Here is a 22,892-nt window from a genome sequence, read left to right as displayed (position 1 = left end):
CCAACCCCCACCTCAAATCGAACAAAGTTGTGAAACTTATCTCACCCCCTTCTAATATGTTTCCACACGCTCACTCCAAAAGCATCCAAAACCTCTTTAGAACACCAACGAAAAGAAGGGGAGACAATGGATCTCCTTGTTTCAAGCCCTAAGCGATACTAAAGAAACCTGACGGGGTCCCATTTACCAAGACTGAGAAGTGCATAGATGAAATACAATATGCCACCCATTTACATCATCTTTCCCCAAAATTGCATCTTTTCAACATATACAAAAGGAAATCCCAATTGATGTGGTCAAAAGCCTTTGCAATATCCAGCTTATATAGAACACATGATACGTCAGATGTAAGCCTACTATCAATACACTTGCCCGAAAACTTTTTTTATTCTCATTGGAGAAAGACTCTCCTGCAACAAGGTTTTACACAGGGCTAGCTGCTTTCTCTATCTTGCTTGCCGTTAGTTCGTCTAGCGCCGTTCGGTTGGGGTCCACTCTGGGTTGGTAATGAGAATTAAGTCTAGGATCTGTCTGCCCTTGATGAGTGTTCTGAGGCTTAGAAATGATATTCTCCACAACCAACCTTTTAGCTAGAACTTGGACCACAATCTTATACACCACCCACTAAGCTAATAGGTTGAAACTCCTTGATATCAACGGCCTTTGGTTTCTTTTTTTGATAAGGAAGAAACAATCTCATTAAAAGTGTAAGGCACTTCTTAGTACACTAGGAATATACAAAGGAAACACCTAAATAGAACGAGAAAAGCGATCAAGAAAGACATCAAAACTAAACGACAAAGGGTGCATATAAGCCGTAGTCCGAAGGTATAGCGTATGGTAAAATGAGGCTAAAATCTCCTCCCAAGTTACTTTCCAAATCCTCAAAGCTCCTATTGTTCTTTTCTCTCCATAAACACCAAAAAAAGGCAAATAAGCACAATTTTTCACACTGCAGCAGTCTTTGGCCTTCCAAAGGACCACCTATAAGCAAGCAAGTCAATAACCCGTTTGGGCATAATCCAAGACATCCCGAAGCAACCGAAGAGAGTACTTCCCAAAGTAGAAGCCACGTCACAGTGAAGAAGATGATCTACGAACTCCTAAGTCTTTTTACACATATAGTATCTGTTTATCACGATAACATGCCGCTTCCTGAGATTGTTTAGGGTAAGGATCTTGCCAAGAGCCGCTGATCACGCAAAAAAGGCCGCCCTTAAAGGAGCTTGAGTGCGCCAAACACTTTTTCAGGGAAAGCGACTACCTCCAGAGCAAGCCAAAGAGTAAAAGGACTTGTCCTTGAACAAACCTTTTTTTGGAGGAGACCCACCACATCTTGTCTTCGCTACCTATGTGCACTTTAACTGAATGCCCTGGAGAAAGGAAGCAAAAACATTTGCCTCCCAATCATAAGCCTTCCTAGTAAAGCTCACGTTCTATTAGTTGGAAATTTCCAAAAACTCCAAATTATTCGCAATAGAGGCGTCCTTCACACGAGCAATACCAAAAAAAGCTGGAAAAGCTACCTTAAGAGCTGTGTCCCCACACCACAAATCATGCCAAAAGTTGATCTTGGTTCCATTCCCCACAACAAATCTAGTGAAGCTTGAAAAAAAGAAATGAATATAGCATTGAAGCTTTTTTCAAACGTACCTCTAGAATGAAAATCATGGAAAACATTCATGATGTCTGCTTTAAACACCTCCTTGCAAGCTTGGAAAAAAACCCATAGAAAAACTATAAGGACTCGGGGCCTTGTCACCATTAAGGGCTTTTACCACCTTAAAGACTCCATCATCCTCAAAGGGTCTCTCCAACCAATTTGCCTCCTCCCCCCAATGGAGTCAAGCGAGAGACCATACAATCTGGGGTGCCAAGTAAACCGCTCGGTGAATAGGCTGTCGTGGAATTGCACAATGTGATCACTGATCAATGATTGATTTGGCGAATTGAGCCTTTAACCACCAGCTACTCAATGGAATTGTTCCTTCTATTAGAATTGACCACTCCATGGAAGGATTTTGTGCACTTGTCTCCCTCTCTTAACTACATTGCCATTGATTTTTGCCACCTCCAAAAGCGTAATCCTCTCCAAATCATTAGTCACCTCGACCTTCCTCAAAATCTCCTCCTCAACTAAACCTCTCTTCTTCCAAACCTTCAAGGTGTAACAACCCACCCTTAACGACATAATATTGTCCTCTTTTGGCTCATTTGAACCAGACTTCCTAGGAGGTCACCCATCCTGGTGCTACTCTAGCATAAGCACGCTTAATTGTGGAGTTTTTATAGTTTCATGGTTATCATGACTTTAAAACGCGTTGTGTTAAGAAGCGTGCGAATATACATATAAGCATATCCTCATTTCCATACCTAGGTAATGTGGGACGTCACAATCATCTCATCATGGGATGCGTCCTTGTTAGTGACCCTTATAGGATCATCCCATTCTTGGCGTCCTAACGAGTGCCTGCTGACGACTCTCATGGGCTTCTGTACGCTGCCCCCATCTTAGGCTTGGCAATGGCTCTGATATCATTTACGCTCACTCATTTTAGGTTGGACAATTGCTTTGATATTATTTGTAACGACCCATCCCAACAACATAATATTGTCTGCTTTTGGCTCCCCTGAACCAGACTTTTCAAGAGGTCACCCATCCTGATACTAATCTCCCACAAGTATGCTTAACTGCGGAGTTCTGATAGGTTCATAGCTATCGCGGCTTTAAAATGCGTTGTGTGAAGAAGTGTGCGAATATACATATAAGCACATCCTCATTTCCATACCCATGCAATGTAGGACATCACACAAGGGCCCGGAGATCAACCAAAAGAAGCTGTTTCTTTTTCTCTATATTGCCAAACTCTACTTCATTCCATGTTTTAAAGTTAGATTTAAGAGCTTTGAGTTTGCATGCAAGTATGTAACTAGGGAGTACCTTGAAAGTGACCCTCTTGTCACTCTTAAATCTAACTAGCATTTTGCTCAAAGCCTGTTTCAGGATGGAGAAAGAAATCCAAACCACTCCACCGGGTTGTGTCTAATACGGATTGCATTTCAAGTATCTGAGCAAGAAAAATTACCAGATTTTGAAACAGTCCAGTGAGGAGTATACTTTCCACCAAGGAACCAAACTCAATTGACTTTGAATCTCAACAAGCATATTAGATCAAGTAGGCCTCCACATCCATTGCTCATCCTTGATAACTGTAGAAAGCGGAGCATCAAGCTTGCTTTGAGCATAATAAATCACACGAGGCCCATATTTAGCATTAAGAACCCCATTCGGATGCCAATCATCAAACCAAAGGTGAATTTGAGAGCCATTTCCAACAGAAAACTTAATGACATGTCGAGTTTCAAAAACCTATGCCAACTCCACGTGTAGGCTTGTGGAATGCTTACTTGCCAAATGCTTCTCCTCTTCAATAAAATTGCCTCCACTTAAGCTAGCCAAAGAGACCCGGCCCTCACAAAGAGACTTCAAATGTGCCGCATCATGACCGCACGATAAAACCCTCAAAATTCAGCCACATGCTTTTGAATTTGAAGTATCTTTTAGCACTAGGAATGCCTCCACAATCGAGAAGAATAGGAAAATGTTCTGAACAAAGTCTAGGCAACCTCTTTTGAAGTAAATTAGGGAATTAGGAGTCCCAAGATTGGGAAACTAGGAATCTATCGATCCTAGACCTGGAAGGAGGGTCCTTGTTACTAGACCACGTAAAAGAGCACTCACTAGTGGAATATCCATGAGCCCCTACTCAGAGATGAAATCGGAAAACTCCAACATAGGTGGACACAAACAGGATTCACCGTTCTCCCACTTGGAAAGTGGGTTACATTGAAATCTCCCTCGATGCACTAGTGTAAGTCCCACCAACTTAGTAAACCAGCTAGTTCATCCACAAAAACCTTCTATCACCAATGGCATTTGAGCCATAAACACCTACAAACGCCCAAGAAAATGACCCTTAACATTTCTGAAAGAAACGGCCACCAAGAATTCACCTGCACACCCATCAAGTTTTTCTACCACCCTTCTATCCCACATGAGCAAAATACCACCGGACGCCCCCGGGAGTCTAAACAACACCATTCTACATGACTATATTCCCATAAGCTACACACAATGTTGTAGGACTTACACTCCAATTTGGTCTCCTGAAGGCATATAACATCAACCTTCCAATCTCTAAGAACATTTCTGATTCTCAGACGCTTCTCCCCATCATTCAAACATCTTACGTTCAATTATAAAATTTTGGGCTTCTTGAATGAATCAAGGTACCCTTCCCGTAACTCACTACAACTTGAACATCCTCTCGTAGAGTCATAATTGATAGACTCTAGTTGTGGTGGTTATGGAGGCTTTGAGCCGGATGCTGATCGCTGCATTGGATCAGGGTAATTTGACAGGGTTTTCAGTGGGATCCAGGGATTCTGATGCTTTAGTTGTGAATCATTTACTGTTTGCCAATGACACGTTGATATTTTGTGGTGCGTAAGAAGAACAAATTCGATATCTGCGGTGTATCTTCTTATGCTTTGACGTAGCTTCAGGATTGAGGATTAATTTAGGAAAATCAGAAATTGTTCCTATTGGAGAGACAGAGGATGTCGAAGGGTTGGCTCAACTCCTTGGATGTCGAGTCGCATCTTTGCCTTCGACTACTTGGGTTTGCCGTTGGGTGCTTCTTACAAGGCCTTGTCTATTTGGAATGGTGTCATTGAGAAAGTGGAACGGCGGTTGACTGGATGGAAGTGAATGTATTTGTCGAAGGGAGGTCAGTTGACTCTTCTTAAAAGTATTCTTTCCAACCTTCCTATGTATTTCTTGTCGCTGTTCCCTGTTCCAGTGAGCGTGGCTAATCGTCTTGATAAACTTAGAAGGGATTTTCTATGGGGTGGCATTGGCAATGAGGCCAAATTTCATTTAGTGAACTGGAACAGGATTTGTACTCTATTGCATTCAAGTGGGTTGGGAGTTCACAATTTCATCCACTTTAATCGAGCTCTTCTGGAAAAATGGTTGTGGAGGTATGGTAGGGAGAGAGAGACATTATGGAGATTGGTGATTGACATCAAATTTGAGAGTCTAAAGGGTGGGTGTGTGGTGATCAAAAGAGGTGTTGGGTACTTTTGGAGTGGGTGTGTGGAAACATATTTAGAGTATGGGATAAGTTTAGCAATTTTGTTCGTTTTGAGGTGGGGGATGGGGCCCATGTAAGTTTCTGACATGATTGGTGGTGTGAGGATAGATCTTTGAAGCAATGTTTTCTAGATTTGTTTAGTATTGTGAGGAACAAAGATGTGATGGTGGCAGATAACTTGGTTCAACATGGAGTTATTCGGTGGAATGTTATTTTTACGCGTTTAGTCCAGGATTGGGAAATGGAGATGGTATTGTCTTTCTTTGCTCAACTTTATTCTATTTCGGTGCGACATGGAGTGGATGATAGGTTAGTTTGGAAGCCCTCCAAAAGAGGTTTATTTGAAGTGAAGTCCTATTATGAAGTGTTAAATAGGAAGGATGGCCCATCATTTCCGTGGAAGAGTATCTGGTGTGTTAAGGCTCCGGCAATGGTGGCTTTCTTTGTATGGACAGCAACTTTAAGGAAAATTTTGACGCATGACAATTTCCGAAAGATGAATGTCGTGGTGATTGAGTGGTGTTGTGTTAGAGAATAAAGAGCTGTTGCATCATATCAAGAATATCTTCCTGATTTCCTCTCTAATATCTTTCCTTATTTTCCTACCTAATTTCCTAAATATTTTCCACTTTAATATTTCCTGGTTGTGTGCCATGATTAGTGGGATGTGCTCCCCTCTATTAACCTATATATTCATATCTTTTGTAATAAAAAACACTCAATGAAATAAGAAGCAATGTAGCATTTTCTCTTTTGTGTTCTCCTCTTCATCCCTTCTATCTCTTCTATTTTATTTTACATGGTATCAGAGCCCTTTGGCTAACACCTCACGATCTTGGTTTCTTCTTCGCTGTAGTACACTCTTTCAGCCCTTTTATCAAACACGTCTCACCCAATACATGGTTCTACCTAAAAACAGAGCTTCATCTCTACCACTCCCAACATCCCAACTCCATCCATATAGAAACTCTCCCAGTTTCTAATCTATCTTAGTTTTCATCTCCATCTCCCAAAATTTTCTCTTTCACTCAAAAAAATAAAAATGCATATCACCAGTTGTTTGCCGCCGCCGCCGCCGCCACAGAGGGCCGCGCCACCACCATGAGATCTCCGGCATCCTTTGTCCAACGAACACGCCTTCGCCTTTGACAGCCCAAGCTGCCGACCTTCCAGTCTCCGCCAACGACTCACTACACGAGTCGCCTCCATCAACCTTAGACGCACCATTGTTTCCAGTCCAGGTGTCTCTACTTCGGTCCCCTCTCCGGCGACTTCTCCGTCCAAATCTTCCACATATGGCGGATGCGAATCCTCCAGTTTTGGAGTTCTTTGGTTTTTGTTTCCCGGTTCCTATCGTGTTTTTATAGAGAAGATGCTAGAAAGATGAGTTGAAAAAAAAAAATCTAGAAAAGCTTCTCGGTGTGCAAAAAAAAAAAAAGAATATAGAAAAAGAAAAGAAAAGAAAAGAGGCTCCTTGTTGGCCTACTCTCAAATCTCTTTGCTTGTGGTAATGTTTAAAACCCAAGCTTCTAAAGTCATTTGGCTCTCTCTATCTCTCTCTTTCTTTCTAATTTAGCCTTGTGGTACAATTAAAAAGCCTAGGCTTCTCTTTTATGTTACTGGGTTTGTGATAATGTTTCAAAATCCAAGCTTATCTTTAATTTCTTTTGGCCCATAGTTGGCTTTATATTTGGCCTTTGAGGTACAGTTTGCAAACCCAGACCAACACACACAAAAAAAGAAGAAGAGGTTTCATGATGATGATCCGATACAGAAGACAAACTGAAGGAAGTTCCTCCCATCAATTTGCGGGGGAGTGTTAGAGAATAAAGAGTCATTGCAGCATATCAAGAATATCTCCTTGATTTCCTCTCCAATATCTTTCTTTATTTTCCTACTTGATTTCCTCAATATTTTCCACTTTAATATTTCCTGATTGTGTGCCATGATTAGTGGGATGTGCTCCCCTCTATTGGAGCATTCCTAGCAGCTTCCCAACTATTTTCCCTAAATATAAGGAACAAAACTAATTTTTACTTTCCTATAAAAAAAACACCACACAGTAGCTTCCCTTCATTTTTCCTTATATCATTAAAATATTATTTTTTTATTTTTACTTTAATTAAAAGTAAGAAAAAGAAGATAAAGTAGAAGAGAGTTAATATATTTTTGGAATAAATAATTGAATGGGAAGTGAATATTGCTTCCCAATGCATTGGTGGGAAGTACTATTCACTTCCCAGGGAAATGAAAATTTTAGGGAAGCTGCCGTGGAGGGGTTTTTGTAACTTTCTTGAAATTTTTCCTAAAACTTAGGAAACAGATCCCTTTTAGGGAAGCTGATGTGAATGCTCTTAGCCTATATATTCATATCTTTTGTAATCAAAAGCACTCAATGAAATAAGAAGCAATGTAGCGTTTTCTCTTTTTTGTGTTCTCTTCTTCCCTTCTATCTCTTCTATTTTATTTAACGTGTATGTGTAAAAAGAGTGGGGAGTCAATTGAATATTTGTTACTTCATTGCGAAGTTGCTCGCGATCTTTGGAGTTACATTCTTACGTTATTTGGGGTAGAGTGGGTTATGCCAAGAATGGTGCTAGAGGAGTTGACTAGTTGGGGCGCGTCGTTTGGGTATGGTCCAGATAAGGAAGCTTGGTGGTTAGTTTTGTTATGTTTAATGTGGTGTATTTGACGAGAGCAGAATGCACGGCACTTTGAAGATGTAGAGACATCAATGGTGGAGTTAAGAAAGCGTTTGTTTAACGCGTTATATATTTGGATAGCATTTCATCATAGTTTGAATGTTTTTACTTATGCAAACTTTTTAAATTTATTTTCTATTGGTTCCTATTAGGGGCATTTTTGTATACTACCTGTGTATTAGGTTTGTGCTCCTCTGCGCTGTATTAATGAATTGACATTACTTAACAGCAAAAAAAAAAAAAAAATCTTTTAAACTCTCTAACACTTCTAATGGCTGATTTGGAATTGGAGTTCTACTCTTTCTGATTGTGGCTCGCATCGATGGCTGTGAGCAACGCCATAAATTACCCTCCCTATCCTTAACAAGAAAGTCCAACTACATGTCGAATGAGCTTCACCTTCTGCAAAAACCAACTAGAAGCTGAATGAAAGCAGCAGCTTAACAGTTCACTCACCAGGGGCTCATCCCTGGAAAGAAGAGCCTATCCTGAACCTGCCACGCCAGACTTATCTGCACCACACAGACCCTTCCAGAATAAAAGAATTTGCTCCACCCTAACATCTAGCTTCACCCTTTACGGTCTGTGCTCCTGTTATTGTCTCCTTAATCGACAGACCCAACTCATTATCCAACCGTGATGAATCTTTGACTGATTCACAACCACCCAGACCCAAAAAAAGACCCTGGACAGATGGTTCTACTCCAGGAACTCCCTTTCTGTCCTTCACTGGTGAACATTCAACAGGAGCATCCCGTCAACAGAGGAGTCGACGGAACACACTTGGTGGCCCAGGCATAATAGTAAGCTTTTTTACTTGACTGCTGGCGGTTTCTGGGATAGGGATAGAGGTTCTGTTGCAGTTGAATAACCTCCGGCGAGAAAGGTAGAGCACCACCATCCATCGTGCAATCGATATCGTACTCCATAATCCCTTTCCTCTTATCGCGAAACGACCCTAACAGCGTTTTCACCCTCCAGATGGATGTGGCTTTGGATTGGGCTTGGATAATTGACCTGTTGGACTGACCCGCCAACAAAGGAACGAGTTTTGGATCAACAATACTGTGCGCGGGATTGGTCCAAGATCAGACTCAGACTCACTATAAAGCACCAGGAATAGAAAGGCCTAGGCCCGCATCTGAGAAAGCTTCCGTCCTTGGTGCCAGCCCATAATAAACACAGCCCATATCCAACTTTTTTTATCCAACAATCCAGCTCCTCTCATGCGCTCTATCAAGGATTCAGTTCACGACAGCAGCACAAAGAACCCTTCTCCCTTGCTGCCACATGTCCTTCCTGACAACTGTCAACAGTGCAAAAATTCACACAAACCTCACCCTTAACCCCCTTACAGCTGGCTGTACGAGCTGAAATTGCTGCCTCATCATTGTTGGGTGCTTGGCATCTAGTGCAACCAAGCAGCGCCGCCTTATATGACAACTGCTCTGCCCCTAACCTCTGCTTTGGCTTCCTGTATTCTAGAAAATGAGACTCCCTCTTAGTCAAAGGAAACCCACAGAGGTCTCCCTGGAAGAAGGTTGCTGTGGCCATCGCCGACTGGAGGCTAAGAAGACCCACCCGTTCCTCCAACACATCTTTCACCGTTTGAAATACCGAGGGATGCTGTGACGTTTCACAATGCTAACATCCAGCCAAGCAACCCTGTCCCTTCATGACCCTCTAGAATGACGATGGAGCTGTGCCAACCTCCTCCACCATATTCGCTAATAACCAAAAACCAGCCAATTCTGTCTGCAGTTCTCTAAACAAAGAAAACTTTTGAGCCTGCTCTGTTTGTCTCCAAAAATTCCTTGGACACCTCTGCGTTATGTGCCTCCTCCATAGCAACCAACAACCAGAAAATCGATGCTTTACCCAGGGAAACAGAACACAGATAACGCCTGCTCCTTTCAAAGATACATAAAACAGGGATTCCTACTTCAAGAGCAAAATCAAAAGATTTTGATTCAACTTAAAACCATCTTGACAGACCCATCGCAACACACCAAACAGAAAAAACAACGCGAACACCTTTGCAGGAGAAGCCAACTACGCACTCTGAGTCACAAAACTATCAACAAGAACCATAGACAAGAGAACATCATCCCAGTAAACCAAGAGGCCACCCAAGACCTAAGAAGCTAAAGAACGAGGAGACGAGGGAAAGAAATGGCGGGACACGCCTTGATGCGCCACCATCAGTTAATCTTAATTGTCTCAAGGCTTACTTTCAAAACAAGTCTCTACTCCACTCCTAAGAATATTTGCCACTGTTGAGGTGAGGTTGTAATAAATTTGATAGTTCTGTGCTATTTATCATTCCACACGTAATTAATACTTTATGTTTCCACCCTGTTATGATCAAATAGTTATAAACCAAATCAGCAGTACTGTGACATGGGTTTTGGTTATTGAAGTAGTTTTCAACATTCATATATGAGAATGTGTAAATGAAACTTTTGTTTCTTCTCTATTGTAGAGTTCACAGATATATGAGAAATATGGCTTGGATCCTCACAAATTCTTTAATTTCTAAAAGATAAGCAATTTCCAGCTTGGATAAGAATCCAAAATGTGGAAGAATGTGTACAATTTATGTTGGTAGCTTACCATGTCCTAGGTGCCGTCATCTACTATTATGTTGTAGGAGCTGTCTTTTTATAGAAGTTAGCTCTTGAATCACTAAGACAGATCTGTGGAGCAAAACAAGAAAGAAAAAGTAGTTATATGGCTTGAGAGAATACATGCGTAATTTTTACTAATGTGTCAAGGAACCTTGGGTTTGTCAGGGTTATAATCCAAATTTCTGATGTATGCACAACGTACACTGCCACTTTAGAATAATTGCTTTGTTTCTTTTGAAAAATTCCATTCGAACTCTGAAGTGTTTGTTTTGTGGTTCTGGATGTATTGGTTGCATGTTTTATTGTTGGCTCTGCTACTTCCTTTTTATTCACTTATCTTTTTACTATTTTCCATCTCTTTTCTATTCATTACTCTTTTTTTTACATATCTGAGGTTCTCACTCTCTGTGTAGAACTTTTCTGCTGTACCTTTGTTTTCCTTTATTTACTATATCTCTTTAACCAAAAAAAGAAAAAGAAAAAAGCCCATATATATTCACATGGTTCATCCTCAGGGTGCTGGCAGGGCTCTCCATGAATACCAGTTTCTTCCTGAGCAGCCAACTGTTAGAACTGATGCATACGAGAGAGTTGGCCCATCTTACCACTATGGTTCACCTGCTGACGGCCCAAATTCGAGGACTTCATCATTATCATCTGGGCGCTCATTCATGCATGGGAATGAACAAGTACCTTCTGGATATGGTTTTCAAGGTCAGGTGCCTGGTCTAAATCTTTTGCCTCAACAAGGCATGCAGGGTCACCTCTTGCCCTCTGTTTCGGTAGAGAATGACACTGTTGCACGAAAGAACACCTTTGCAAACATTAGAGATGCTCATTTTGGTGCTCACCCAATAACTCGAATGGAAAATCCATTCATATCATCTGACAGGAGGGTCACCCTGGATGAGGATGTTTCGCGGATGGAGAGGAAGCGGAAGGTATTTCACACTATGAATCATTTCATTCTTTTCAACTAATGATCAGCAGTTGATGCAATTGTTATTCTCCTCCTGCAGAGTGAGGAAGCTAGAATAGCACGGGAAGTTGAAGCCCATGAGAAAAGGATTCGGAAAGAGCTTGAAAAGCAAGATATTTTGAGGCGAAAGGTGTGGCACATACTATTGCTAAATTTTGTCTATAAACTTTATTTGTTGTAAACTAATGTATTTTCTTTTGCATTAAGAGAGAAGAGCAAATGAGGAAAGAGATGGAGAGGCATGATCGTGAAAGGCGGAAGGAAGAAGAAAGGCTGTTGCGAGAAAAGCAGCGAGAGGAGGAAAGGTACCAAAGGGAGCAAAGGCGTGAACTGGAGCGGAGGGAAAAGTTTTTGCAGAAGGAGTCAGTAAGAGTAAGTTCTAGAAGTTCTTTTGTTATAGATACTTCCTTATAACTTAACATGTGAGGATAATTTATTATTATGTTTGTAACAGATTCAAGAACTAAAAAAAAGGAGTTGTTATAATCTTTGTTCATGTACTCAGGCTGAGAAGTTAAGACAAAAAGAAGAACTTCGCCGGGAAAAGGAGGCAGCAAGGCTTAAAGCTGCTAATGAGAGAGCTATAGCTCGTAGAATTGCAAAAGAATCAATGGAACTCATTGAGGATGAACGCCTGGAACTCATGGAGTTAGCCACCTCCTGCAAGGGGTTGCCTTCAATAGTCTCTCTTGACTATGAAACTTTGCAAAATCTTGAGTTATATAGAGGTAGACTTTGACATCCCTTATATTCTGTTCAATTTTTTTAGGGCTATGTATATTATGGGACAAATCTGCAGATGTTGGCATTGAATCTTGCATCATGAACTTAATAAGACTCATTTGAGCTGAAGTTGAAATATTTTACTTTATTCTTAGGGTTTTGTTTGAGCAACACTGTGTAGAAGTAATGTTCGTGTGATACTTTCCAGTTCTCTCTCTCTCTCTCTCTCTCTCTCTAAATTCTGAATTTGGGTTTATGCCTGTACATTTACTTATACTTTTCATGGAGAAAGCATTTTTTGTGTACCACTTGTTTCGCAAAAAAAGGTGTATAACTTGTTATGTTGATATAAGCTACATTTTGAAGGATAAGCTTGATCATATTGTCTTGAAAACATAAAAGATACGTACTTAGATAATGATAACTTATCCTGATAAAAAAAGATAATGATATAAATTAAAATAGTTACTGATTTGGGCATATTGGTGTTTGGACAACCCATCCATCCTCTTCGTCAGATAGGAATGTTGATTTTGAAAGTAGGTATTTTTTTTTTATAAGTATTTTTTAAAAGTAGGTATTATTATGCATCGACAATTTTTATGACATGAGTTGAATTATCAAGATCTTTTTGGGGGTAAAAAACAAATGTAATAGATATAGTTATTCATATTAGTATGAACACTCATCCTTTATGTGGAAGTTTAAAATTAATTTTTCTTCTTCTTGTCTATAATGCAATATAAAAGTTTGACTAGTTCGATAATTATTAGTTTTATTAATTGGATTTTGCTTAGGTGCTTTAAAAAAACTACAACATATGTGCTGTAGTTTTTTTCAATGGTTCAGATTTAATTTCACTCTCTGTGTTTCTCATAAAAATTTAGAATTAAATCTAGACTGTTAAAAAAACTACAACAACACCAATGTTTTTTTTATAACACCTAATCCAAATCCTTATTAATTTGAAAATGTTCAGGAATATTTCAATGATTCAACAGAAGGCATTGACCTAGATGGAAGTGATCCACTAGTTTTCTACTAAGAGCCACTATCTTGTAATTGTAATAAATATGTGACATTATTAGAGAGTAAAGTTTTGCTTATATTCATATGAATGATGTTGGATTAGGTTAATAGGTTATTCCTAAGTTCTTGATGTAAAAGTCCATGAGCCTTACTCACTCTCAAAAGACGCCTTGAGAGAGGAGGGGTGTCTATGGCTTATAAAGTCTATAAAACAAGGATCTTTTAGCAATGTGAGACACTTTAACACGCCCCCTCACGTTTGGCATCTTTGGCCAAACACATGTTCAACAACGGGAGGGAAATGTCCATCATTGTCAAAGGAACCTGCTCTGATACCATGTAAAAGTCTATGGGCCTTACTCACTCTCAAAAGACGCCTTGAGAGAGGAGAGGACACCATGACTTATAAAGTGTCCAGGTGAAGGAAACCTTAGCAATGTGGGACACTTTAACACGCCCCCTCATGTGTGGCAACTAATGGCCAAACACGTGGACAACAACGGGAGGGAAAGACCCATCATCGCAAGAAACCTGTGGCTCTGATACTATGTAAAAGTCCATGAGCCTTACTCACTCTCAAAAGACGCCTTGAGAGAGGAGGGGTGTCTATGGCTTATAAAGTCTACAAGACAAGGATCTCTTAGCAATGTGGGACACTTTAACACTTGATCCCTATTGCTTGGAAGAAGTGTATGAATATAAATTTTTATAAGTTATATTTTTCAGGTTCGTTTTGATTACTTTCATATGTAATTTTACTTATAAAAAAAAACTTCAATATGCAATTTTGGAAGAAATAAGTATGGTAATAAATGGACCCATGAATCATGAAATTTATTATGGTAGACTCAAAAATAGTTTTCTTGTTTGACATTTTATGTATGTACGTTATGGAAAACACTTGTCTCTATGGCACGTAATAGAGCCAAATTTTACAGGGTGTCAGCTACATTAAATCATTGTTAGCTATTTAGCTCTATGTAGGGCACGTCTATCCATGTGCTTAAGAAAGTAGTAATGTACCATCCAAATTGATAGAGTTAGACTAATTGCACCATTGCACAGTGCTTGTTGGTGGACTACCGGCAGTGTGCGGATTGCTGTTATGTGAAAGATGGTGCGTGTGTGCCTTTTACGGCGTTTATGGAGGAAAATGAATGACATGTTTAACTTTGGACTAAGTCATTTTTCTTTAAAATGTATCTTTGGACAGCTGCTTATGTTTCTCCCTTAGCAATTAGTTATAGTGATGTCCTTGTTCTTTTCGCTCCTTTTAGTTAGGTGTTTCCTCTTATATACTTCCTATGTACTTAAGGGCGTCTTTGTGTTTTTAATGATATTTGCTGATTACTTATTTATTTATTTTTAAATAAATTGCACCATTGCACCTGGTCATTTTGTTAACTTCCTTATCATGTAAATTCTTTTGTTAGTATGCAACCTTGCATTAATAATTTCTGTTTTGCCACTTTTTTTTTCTTAACTTCAATATTGACTACCTGAATCTTGTATTTTGGCATGATATGGTTGAATTTTAATCTTTGGAGCAACTAACATTGTCTGTGTTTTAGATATGCGGACTGTTTTCCCACCCAAACCCGTGCAATTGAAAAGGCCTTTTACTGTACAACCTTGGAGTGACTCGGAGGAAAATGTAGGGAATCTTCTCATGGTGAGTCTGAGCAAACGTATTTTCTCAGGTTTCTTCTACTCAGCTTTTTTTTTATATGAAGATGGAATCCATTTTAGACTGGAATGCTTCAGGAAAGTATGTCTAAATTAGAAGGAATAACTCTTTGAATAACTGTCAAATCAGTGACCCAATTATAAATGCCTCTTTTTTTTGGGGGGGGTGGGTGGGTGGGGGTCATGCTCTAGACTGTACGGCTACAGAAATATTAGAGGAAAACAAAGTTTGTTTTATGGAGAAGTTTATTCTCAATACCCCTCTGATTGTCCATTTTGTTTTGTCATGTCATGGTCAACCCTACTTGAACCCCCACTTCGCAACAACCACGACCGTCAGTAGTCGGTTGAAGGGGGGGTGAGGGGGCAGCACTGTCAAAAAAAGAAAAGGAGGCCAGCATAAAAGAGTCTCCACCACAGAGATAAACCATACACAACCAAGGAGACAACTAGTCACAAAAAAACACCAAGAACAGAAAAATACAGGGAAAAACAAATAAGTAGCAAAAAAACCCACGGAACAGTAGCACCGACGGAGCACAAGGCAGAGGAAGGCGGTGTGAGAACATAGTCTGGCGCGTGGATGGAGGAGCAGCTGATGGAGGCCGAAAACTGGGCCGCTGATGAGCACGGTGGGGTGGCGCGTGGCAGGCTGGGTCTGGCAGAGGAAGGTAGATCGAGCTTTGAAATATCCAATCTGAGAACCTTGACAGATCCAGCTAAGGAAGCAGTGGATGGCGCGATGAAGAGGGTTTGTCGCTACTGAGGGGGCAGCACTGTCAAAAAAAGAGGAGACAAGCACCAAAGAGTCTCCACCATAGAGATAAACCATACACAACCAGGGAGACAACTAGTCACAAAAAAAAAAAACCAAGAACAGAAAAATATGGGGAAAAACAAATAAGTAGCCAAAAAAACCACAGAATAGTAAGCACCCGCGGAGCAAAAGGCAGAGGAAGGCGGCGTGAGGAGATAGTCCAGCGTGAGATCCGCAGACTGGTGCGTGGATGTTGGATGGAGGAGCGACTAATGGCGGCTGAAAGCTTGAGCACTGATGAGCATGGGGGGTGGCGCGTGTTAGGCTTGGTCTGGCAGAGGAAGGTAGATCAAGCTTTGAAAAATCCAATCTGAGAACCTTGAAAGATCCCGCTAACGATGTAGTGGATGCGGTGTAAGGCGCGGTAGAGAAGGTGGATGGCGCGGTTGTGAGGGTTTGTTGCTACTGTTTGGGGAAGAAAGAGACCAAAACTCCAAAAACAAATACACAAAAGAGAAAAAGTGGAAGAAAAAGAGGAGAAAGGAGGGAGAGATGAGAAGCCATCCCTCCTCCCTTAGAGACTGTAAATATGGCGGTAGGGGGCCTCACCAAGGAGGAAAAAAAACTCTACTAGAGAGAGGTGGGGGCTTCTCTTTCTAGAGAGAAGAAAGAACTTTTTAGTTATTTTGTTATTGATGTTCTTTTATTTATATTGCCATACCCCTATTGGTAACTTAAAAAAACTATCTCTGCATCAAGGAGGTGAATTCTTGTGCTGAAATCCTGATTATATTAGTGGCTTGGCAGTCTAGCATGTATATCCTTGGTTATACAAAATATTTTTCCAATTTTTCAGATGTACTGAATTGTGACATATGTTTTTAGGTTTGGAGGTTCTTAATTACTTTTGCTGACGTTCTTGGACTTTGGCCATTTACTTTGGATGAGTTCATCCAAGCTTTTCATGACTATGTAAGTAAAGATCTGTGTGCTTGTGTGTTGAAAGTATTTTTTGTGATAGGATTCTATGTTGTTTTGTTCTTATGGCATTCAAAGCATCCTTTGGTCTCTGGCATCCTAGGATCCAAGGTTGTTGGGTGAGATACATGTTGCTCTTCTGAGATCTATCATAAAAGATATTGAAGATGTTGCAAGGACACCCTGTACCGGGCTGGGAGCAATTCAAAATAGTGCTGCTAACCCTGGAGGTGGGCATCCGCAGATTGTTGAAGGGGTAAGCTATTGGGTAGTGGCCGTAACTTCTGCAATTTTGTTCTTTTTTTTTTTGTTCCGTCTCTTTCTATTTTTTTTTTTTCCATCAAATTCTTAGATATTGTGTAATTGTTTTTTCAAAATGGCATTCTGCATCAGGCGTATGCTTGGGGTTTTGATATACGTAACTGGCAGCACCACTTAAATCCCTTGACATGGCCGGAAATTTTGCGGCAATTTGCTCTATCAGCAGGTTTCGGGCCACAACTGAAGAGAAGGAATATTGAACAAACTTATCATCGTGATGACAATGAGGTGACATCCTTTTCCATTTAGCACTTGTATCAATGTAAAAGCTGGCTACTTTTTGTTATGTCATTTTTTCCAACAAGTAATTAACTTTCTGATGCTTGTGTTATGGATAGCTTGATTTCTCTGTCATTATGTAGTAATCTTGTTATTGAATGGATTTGACAAAGATAGCTCTTCTACATTTTAGATAATTTAGCCCAAGGTGTTTTGAATATTTTGCTTTTCTTTGTGCTAAAACCTTTCTAGTAAGAATGCCATGCTGAATTTTGTGAATCATCAAATTTCCTATGCTTACTGGGGGTACTGCTTGGTTTAGGTCATGCTGGTTCAGCCTAAAACCCAGAATAGAAGTATTTAGTCTTAGTTTTCTTTTCTTTCCCCTTTAATGAACCAAGGTGCATTCGATATCAAGCCACTTTGAGGTTTGTTTTGAGTTGGTAGAAAGGTTTTTGATGATCATGTGCTTTTTTTCTTCTTTTTTTTTTTTTCTGAATTTTTGTTGATTCTTTTTTATTGTTGAACATTAATCTGAGGTAGTAGCCAAGAACAAAGGTGAACTTAGGATGGGTCTTGCTTTAGACTCCTAGGGATGAGGTGCCAATAGAGTCACTATTGATGGAACTAATGGTGAGTACGCAATCATCTTAGGATTTAGAATCAATATCATAAGTAATATTGGAAGTATATATATATGTTATGTTTCCCAGTTTTTCAACAAAATTTCTCACGGAGAATCTTGTGAGCTATGGAGAGGTGGTGTTGTGTGGGGACAAAGACGTTTGCGTTTATGGTGGTAGAAGGAGCCTCGGTGGTGAGATTGGAAAAAAGGAGGAGGAATTTTTTAGGGCTGGTTCTGCTTGGTGCTCAAAGTCTTGGGTGGTTGGGTTTCAACGATGGAGAGCTTGCTGTGGTTTCCGGGGGAGGACTTTGTAAGGTCTTTCAAGGAGGGGTCAAAGGTTCTCATCGTTAGGCGAGGTGGTAACGTAGCTAGAAGATTCCTTGAAGTGGCAGTCTACGCTTTGGGTGGTCGGAGAGGGATTATTTACATTTCTGAAGGTTGTGATGGGCGGGGATGGAGTAGATTTGTCCTTGAGTTGGGTAAGATCAAAGATTTTCTTAAAATCCCGGTTGGGCATGAAATGGTTCGTTTAGCATTAGTTTCAGAGAAGCCTCGGCGAGTTGGTGATGGTGCTATTGAAGGATCTGTCTCCTTTGTTTCTGCTGGTTCTCTTGGCAAAAACGGAGTGCCATCCTTCGTGGAAGTCCTGCGTAGAGGAGCCAAACGCTCGGAGGTGGAGAAGAAGCTGTCTCGACCAGTGGATCCGTTGGGTGAGAGCCATTGTGACCGCTCGGAGGAGGAGAAGCTGCTTCGACCAGTGAAGCCATTGGGTAAGGACCTTTGTGACCGTTGTGGCGCAAAGAATGTGAAGGGTGGGATGGGTGTCAGTCAGTTGTCTCAGTCTTCTGCTGCTCGAGGCAAGTCTAGTTACTTCTTTGGTGATTCTTCTACAGATATTTAGTTGACAGGAGAGGAGCACACGTATCCGTCTCTTTTGTTGTGGAAAAGCCAGCTGGAGAAGTTGAAGGCTGACGTGGACCAAGCACTAAGCAGGGTATGTGAAGGGCTTCTCTCGTTTGGGCTTGGCTCTAAGTCCAAACTTAATGGGTGGAAGAAAAAGAATAAGAGTAAGAAGAAGAGGAGTCTGGTGGACGGGTAGTCGCTTTTGGAGTGCGGTTGTGTGGAAGATGGTTCCTTGCTGCCTCTTATGATGCTTGTGGAGGGAACGCAACGATAGATAGTTCGATGACAAAGAAAGAACCATTGAGGAGCTCATTTTTTTTTTTTTTTTTTTTTTTTTTTATTCTTTGTACTCTTTGATGGCTGCCTTCCTTGCCCTTTTAGTGATTAGTTATAATGATTTTCTTGTATAGTTTTCCTCTTCTTCTTAGTTGTCGTTCTTGTATACTCCCTGTGTACTTGATTGCACTTTGTGTACCTGAAGCCTTCAACTTCGCATGATCAAGATAAATAACAAAGATTCGATGTGTAACAGTCTTTGCAAATGGAATGCCCAATTTCATTATCGACTGCGAATTATCCAAAGTTTAAAGACTACAAGGATTATGGACTAAGATCTTGTGTCATAACTCTTTACTCACACCATAGACCATATTCAATGTAATCCAAAGGTATTTTACATGCAAAATATACATAGAACAATATTAAGCATATAAAATAACATTTGCCTTATGCTCAAAAATAGATTAGTGAATAACTTTATTCATAATAAACTTATATGTCAACAGTACATTGGGATTTAGTGCATGAACCCCAACAGGGAATGGGTCGAAGATTAGCTTTTGGCATGACCAGTGGTGTGGGGAAACGACTCTAAATGTAGCTTTTCCAATTTGATATGGTCTTGTTGGTGAGAAGGACGCCTCTATTGCGGCTAATTTAGAATTTTTGGCAGTTCCACCAGTGGAATGTGCTCCACTAGAGTGGCACATGATTGGGAGGTAGATGGCTTTGCCTATTTTTTCCAGGTACTGCATTCCAGTAGAGTGAGAAGATGTAGATAAGCTGTGATGGAATCCTTCCAAAAGAGGTTTATTCAGGGTTAAATCCTTATACAGCTCATTGGCTTTTTCAGAAGGTAGCAGCTTCCCCTGGAAGAGTGTTTGACAGACTCAAGCTCCTTCGAGGGCAGCCATTTTTGCTTGGTCGGCTGCTCTAGGCAAGATCCTCACATTTGATAATCTTAGGAGGCGGCACGACATTGTGATGAACAAATGTTGTATGTGCAAGAGGAATAAGGAATTGGTAGACCACCTCTTTATTGTGATGTGGCTTCTTCTATTTGGAGTGTTTTTTTTTTTCAATTGCTTTGGGATGTCTTGGGTTATGTGTACACGTGTTATTTATTTGTATGATTGTTGGTGGTCCTTTGATAGGCCAAGGAGCGTTGCGGTGTGAAAAATGGTGCCTACGTGCCTCTTGCGGTGTTTATGGGAAGAAATGAATGATAGAAATTTTAGGATAGGGAGAGATTTATGGGGGATATTATTTCTATGTTGACGTTGTATCTTTGGATGGCGGCGTATGTGTCTCATTTGTTGGTTAGTTTTAGTGATTTTCTTTTTCGTTTTGTCCTTCTAGTTAAGTTGTTTCTTTTGTACACTTCCTGTGTACCTTAAGGCTCCTTACACTTTCAATGAGATTGGTTTTATTACTTTTCAAAGAGTAAGATTTCGGTTTATTGGGACTTTAGGCTTTGAGTGGTTTTCTCCCTACTACTCTTTGTACTCCATCTTTTGATAATGAATTTCCTCTCTCGTTTTTGGCCAAACTTATAACTTTGACCAGCAGTGGTGTATCTAGATGCTGCATTTTAGAGTATTTTAAAGCCTTTTTTCTTTCCTGATTCATGTTGAATGTACAACTGTGTATTAATGATTTTTGGTGTTGTGTGTTCACATTGACGTTGTTTTCCTTTGAAGACATGTTAATAAAGTTTCAAGAAGATTGAGGAAACTATGTCATTAACTGGTACAAGTTACGAGAAATACTGGTTCATAAACCTGTGATTGTTGGAAAATATATTTTCTTTTCTTATTATAAATCTAGAAATAATTACATGCATTGATGCATATATCAGCTTAGTGTTGAGTTCTTTCTTTTTTTTCCTTTGGAAGAAGTGGCTGAAGACAGCCTGATATGTTCATTTAACTCTTTCCAGTTTACTTAAAAAAAAAAAAAAAAAAAACTGTTTCCAGCTTGTTTTACAATTTTATTCCCCCAGGGTAATGATGGTGAAGATGTAATTTCTAATTTGCGCAATGGAGCAGCTGTTGAAAATGCTGTTGCTATAATGCAAGAAAGGGGTTTTTCTAATCCACGCAGATCTAGGCATCGTTTGACACCTGGAACTGTCAAATTTGCAGCATTTCATGTTCTTTCTCTTGAGGGAAGTATGGGCCTTACCATATTAGAGGTTGCAGAAAAGATTCAGGTAACTCTAGTTTGGTGATTGTATGAGCTTTCATTTTATGTGTATTTAACTAATTCGTTTATTAGCTTATCTATTTTGTTCTTAGATATCTGGGCTTCGGGATCTCACGACAAGCAAGACACCTGAAGCTTCTATTGCTGCTGCCTTATCTAGGGATTCAAAACTTTTTGAGAGGACAGCTCCTTCAACATATTGTGTACGTCCTCCCTATAGGAAGGACCCGGCTGATGCTGAGGCAATACTTTCTGCAGCCAGGGAAAGAATCCGGATATTTAAAAGCGGGATTGTGGATGGAGAAGATGCTGATGATGCTGAAAGAGATGGAGATTCTGAAAGTGATGTAGGAGAGGATCCTGAGGTTGATGATTTAGGTGCTGAAATAAATCCAAATAAAGAGGACCACAATTCCAAAGAAGCTACCAAATTCAGTGCAACTCCTGTTGGAAATGGGAAGGGGAGTGATGATGTTATGGAAACTCCACAAGTCGGTCTTGGGAATGTTGATGAAGGTTTGTCTCCAATGCAATCTAGAGGGTTAAATGAGGATAAAGATACTGGTTCTTTTATTGCACAGTCTATTGATGTCTCTGGAATCGGCAATAATATGGCCATTGTTAATCAAGAAGATAAAGATATTGATGAAAGCAATCCCGGCGAACCTTGGGTTCAGGGACTTATGGAAGGCGAGTACTCTGATCTCAGTGTTGAGGAGCGCCTAAATGCACTTGTTGCTTTAATTGATGTGGCAATTGAAGGAAACTCAATACGCATTGTCCTTGAGGTATCATTTCCTTTTTTTTAACAAAGTAAATTGTTGAATTGCTTTTGATTGTCTGATCTGAAATGACAATGGTTTTCAGGAACGTTTAGAAGCAGCAAATGCTCTAAAAAAGCAAATGTGGGCAGAAGCACAACTTGATAAACGCCGTATGAAAGAAGAGTTTGTGATGAAGATGCATCTTTCTCCATTTACGGGGAACAAGACGGAACCTAACCTTACAATTTCCTTGGCAGAGGGTAGGCAAAGTCCATTTCCTACTATTAATGACAAAAACAATGAGATGTCTGTGGCCCCTGCTGTCCAGCAAGAACAGTTAAATGATGTACAGAATGACCAAAATTACCTTAGCAGTTTACCCTCTGAAGAGAACCTGCAAATGCAGGATTACTCTGCTGGTATAGAGAATCTTCCATATCAGCAAGCGGCGTATGTCGCTGAAAGATCACGCTCGCAGCTAAAATCTTACATTGGTCAAAAGGCGGAAGAGATGTGTGTGTATAGATCACTGCCTCTTGGTCAGGATCGTAGCCGTAATCGATATTGGCAGTTCATTACATCTGCTTCTCGAAATGATCCTGGCTGTGGCAGGATCTTTGTTGAGTTGCATGATGGACGTTGGAGGCTTATTGATTCTGAAGAGGTACTTTTTTCTTTGGCGAGCAGATATTTGCTTTAGCAGTCTCTATAAGATTATTACACTGTAATGCATGTATCTATTTTTATATAAATTTTTTGTGCTTTTTATTTTGTTTGTGTAGCAGCCGTTCTACATTCTCCTTGCCCTTTAGTATTTGATGGAAGCAGAGGCAAGAGATGTTTGCTACTTTAGGATCTTGGGTGCAAAAACTCGGGCATTTTTGCCATGTGCTGTATTGGTCTTTGGCAAAGCTATAATGGTTTAATGTTTTATTTTAT

General features: G+C 40.2%; 1 protein-coding gene across 2 annotated transcripts in view; it reads left to right on the top strand.

Annotated features, from left to right (window-relative positions):
• Positions 1–22,892, top strand: part of LOC133860987 (homeobox-DDT domain protein RLT2) — a 37,865-nt gene that overhangs the window by 10,181 nt on the left and 4,792 nt on the right. For both annotated transcript variants that reach the window (XM_062296677.1, XM_062296676.1), the window contains exons 4-14: positions 11,001–11,426; positions 11,505–11,594; positions 11,672–11,836; positions 11,970–12,192; positions 14,788–14,888; positions 16,545–16,631; positions 16,741–16,893; positions 17,031–17,186; positions 20,987–21,196; positions 21,282–21,977; positions 22,057–22,617. In XM_062296677.1, coding sequence (XP_062152661.1) covers positions 11,001–11,426; positions 11,505–11,594; positions 11,672–11,836; positions 11,970–12,192; positions 14,788–14,888; positions 16,545–16,631; positions 16,741–16,893; positions 17,031–17,186; positions 20,987–21,196; positions 21,282–21,977; positions 22,057–22,617 — 2,868 coding nt within the window. The remainder of the gene's footprint in view (positions 1–11,000; positions 11,427–11,504; positions 11,595–11,671; positions 11,837–11,969; positions 12,193–14,787; positions 14,889–16,544; positions 16,632–16,740; positions 16,894–17,030; positions 17,187–20,986; positions 21,197–21,281; positions 21,978–22,056; positions 22,618–22,892) is intronic.

Source organism: Alnus glutinosa, chromosome 2 (assembly GCF_958979055.1).
Source record: "Alnus glutinosa chromosome 2, dhAlnGlut1.1, whole genome shotgun sequence".
NCBI classification, from domain to species: domain Eukaryota; kingdom Viridiplantae; phylum Streptophyta; class Magnoliopsida; order Fagales; family Betulaceae; genus Alnus; species Alnus glutinosa.
Note: the sequence above shows the minus strand (reverse complement) of the source record. Positions and strands in the feature narration are given on the sequence as shown.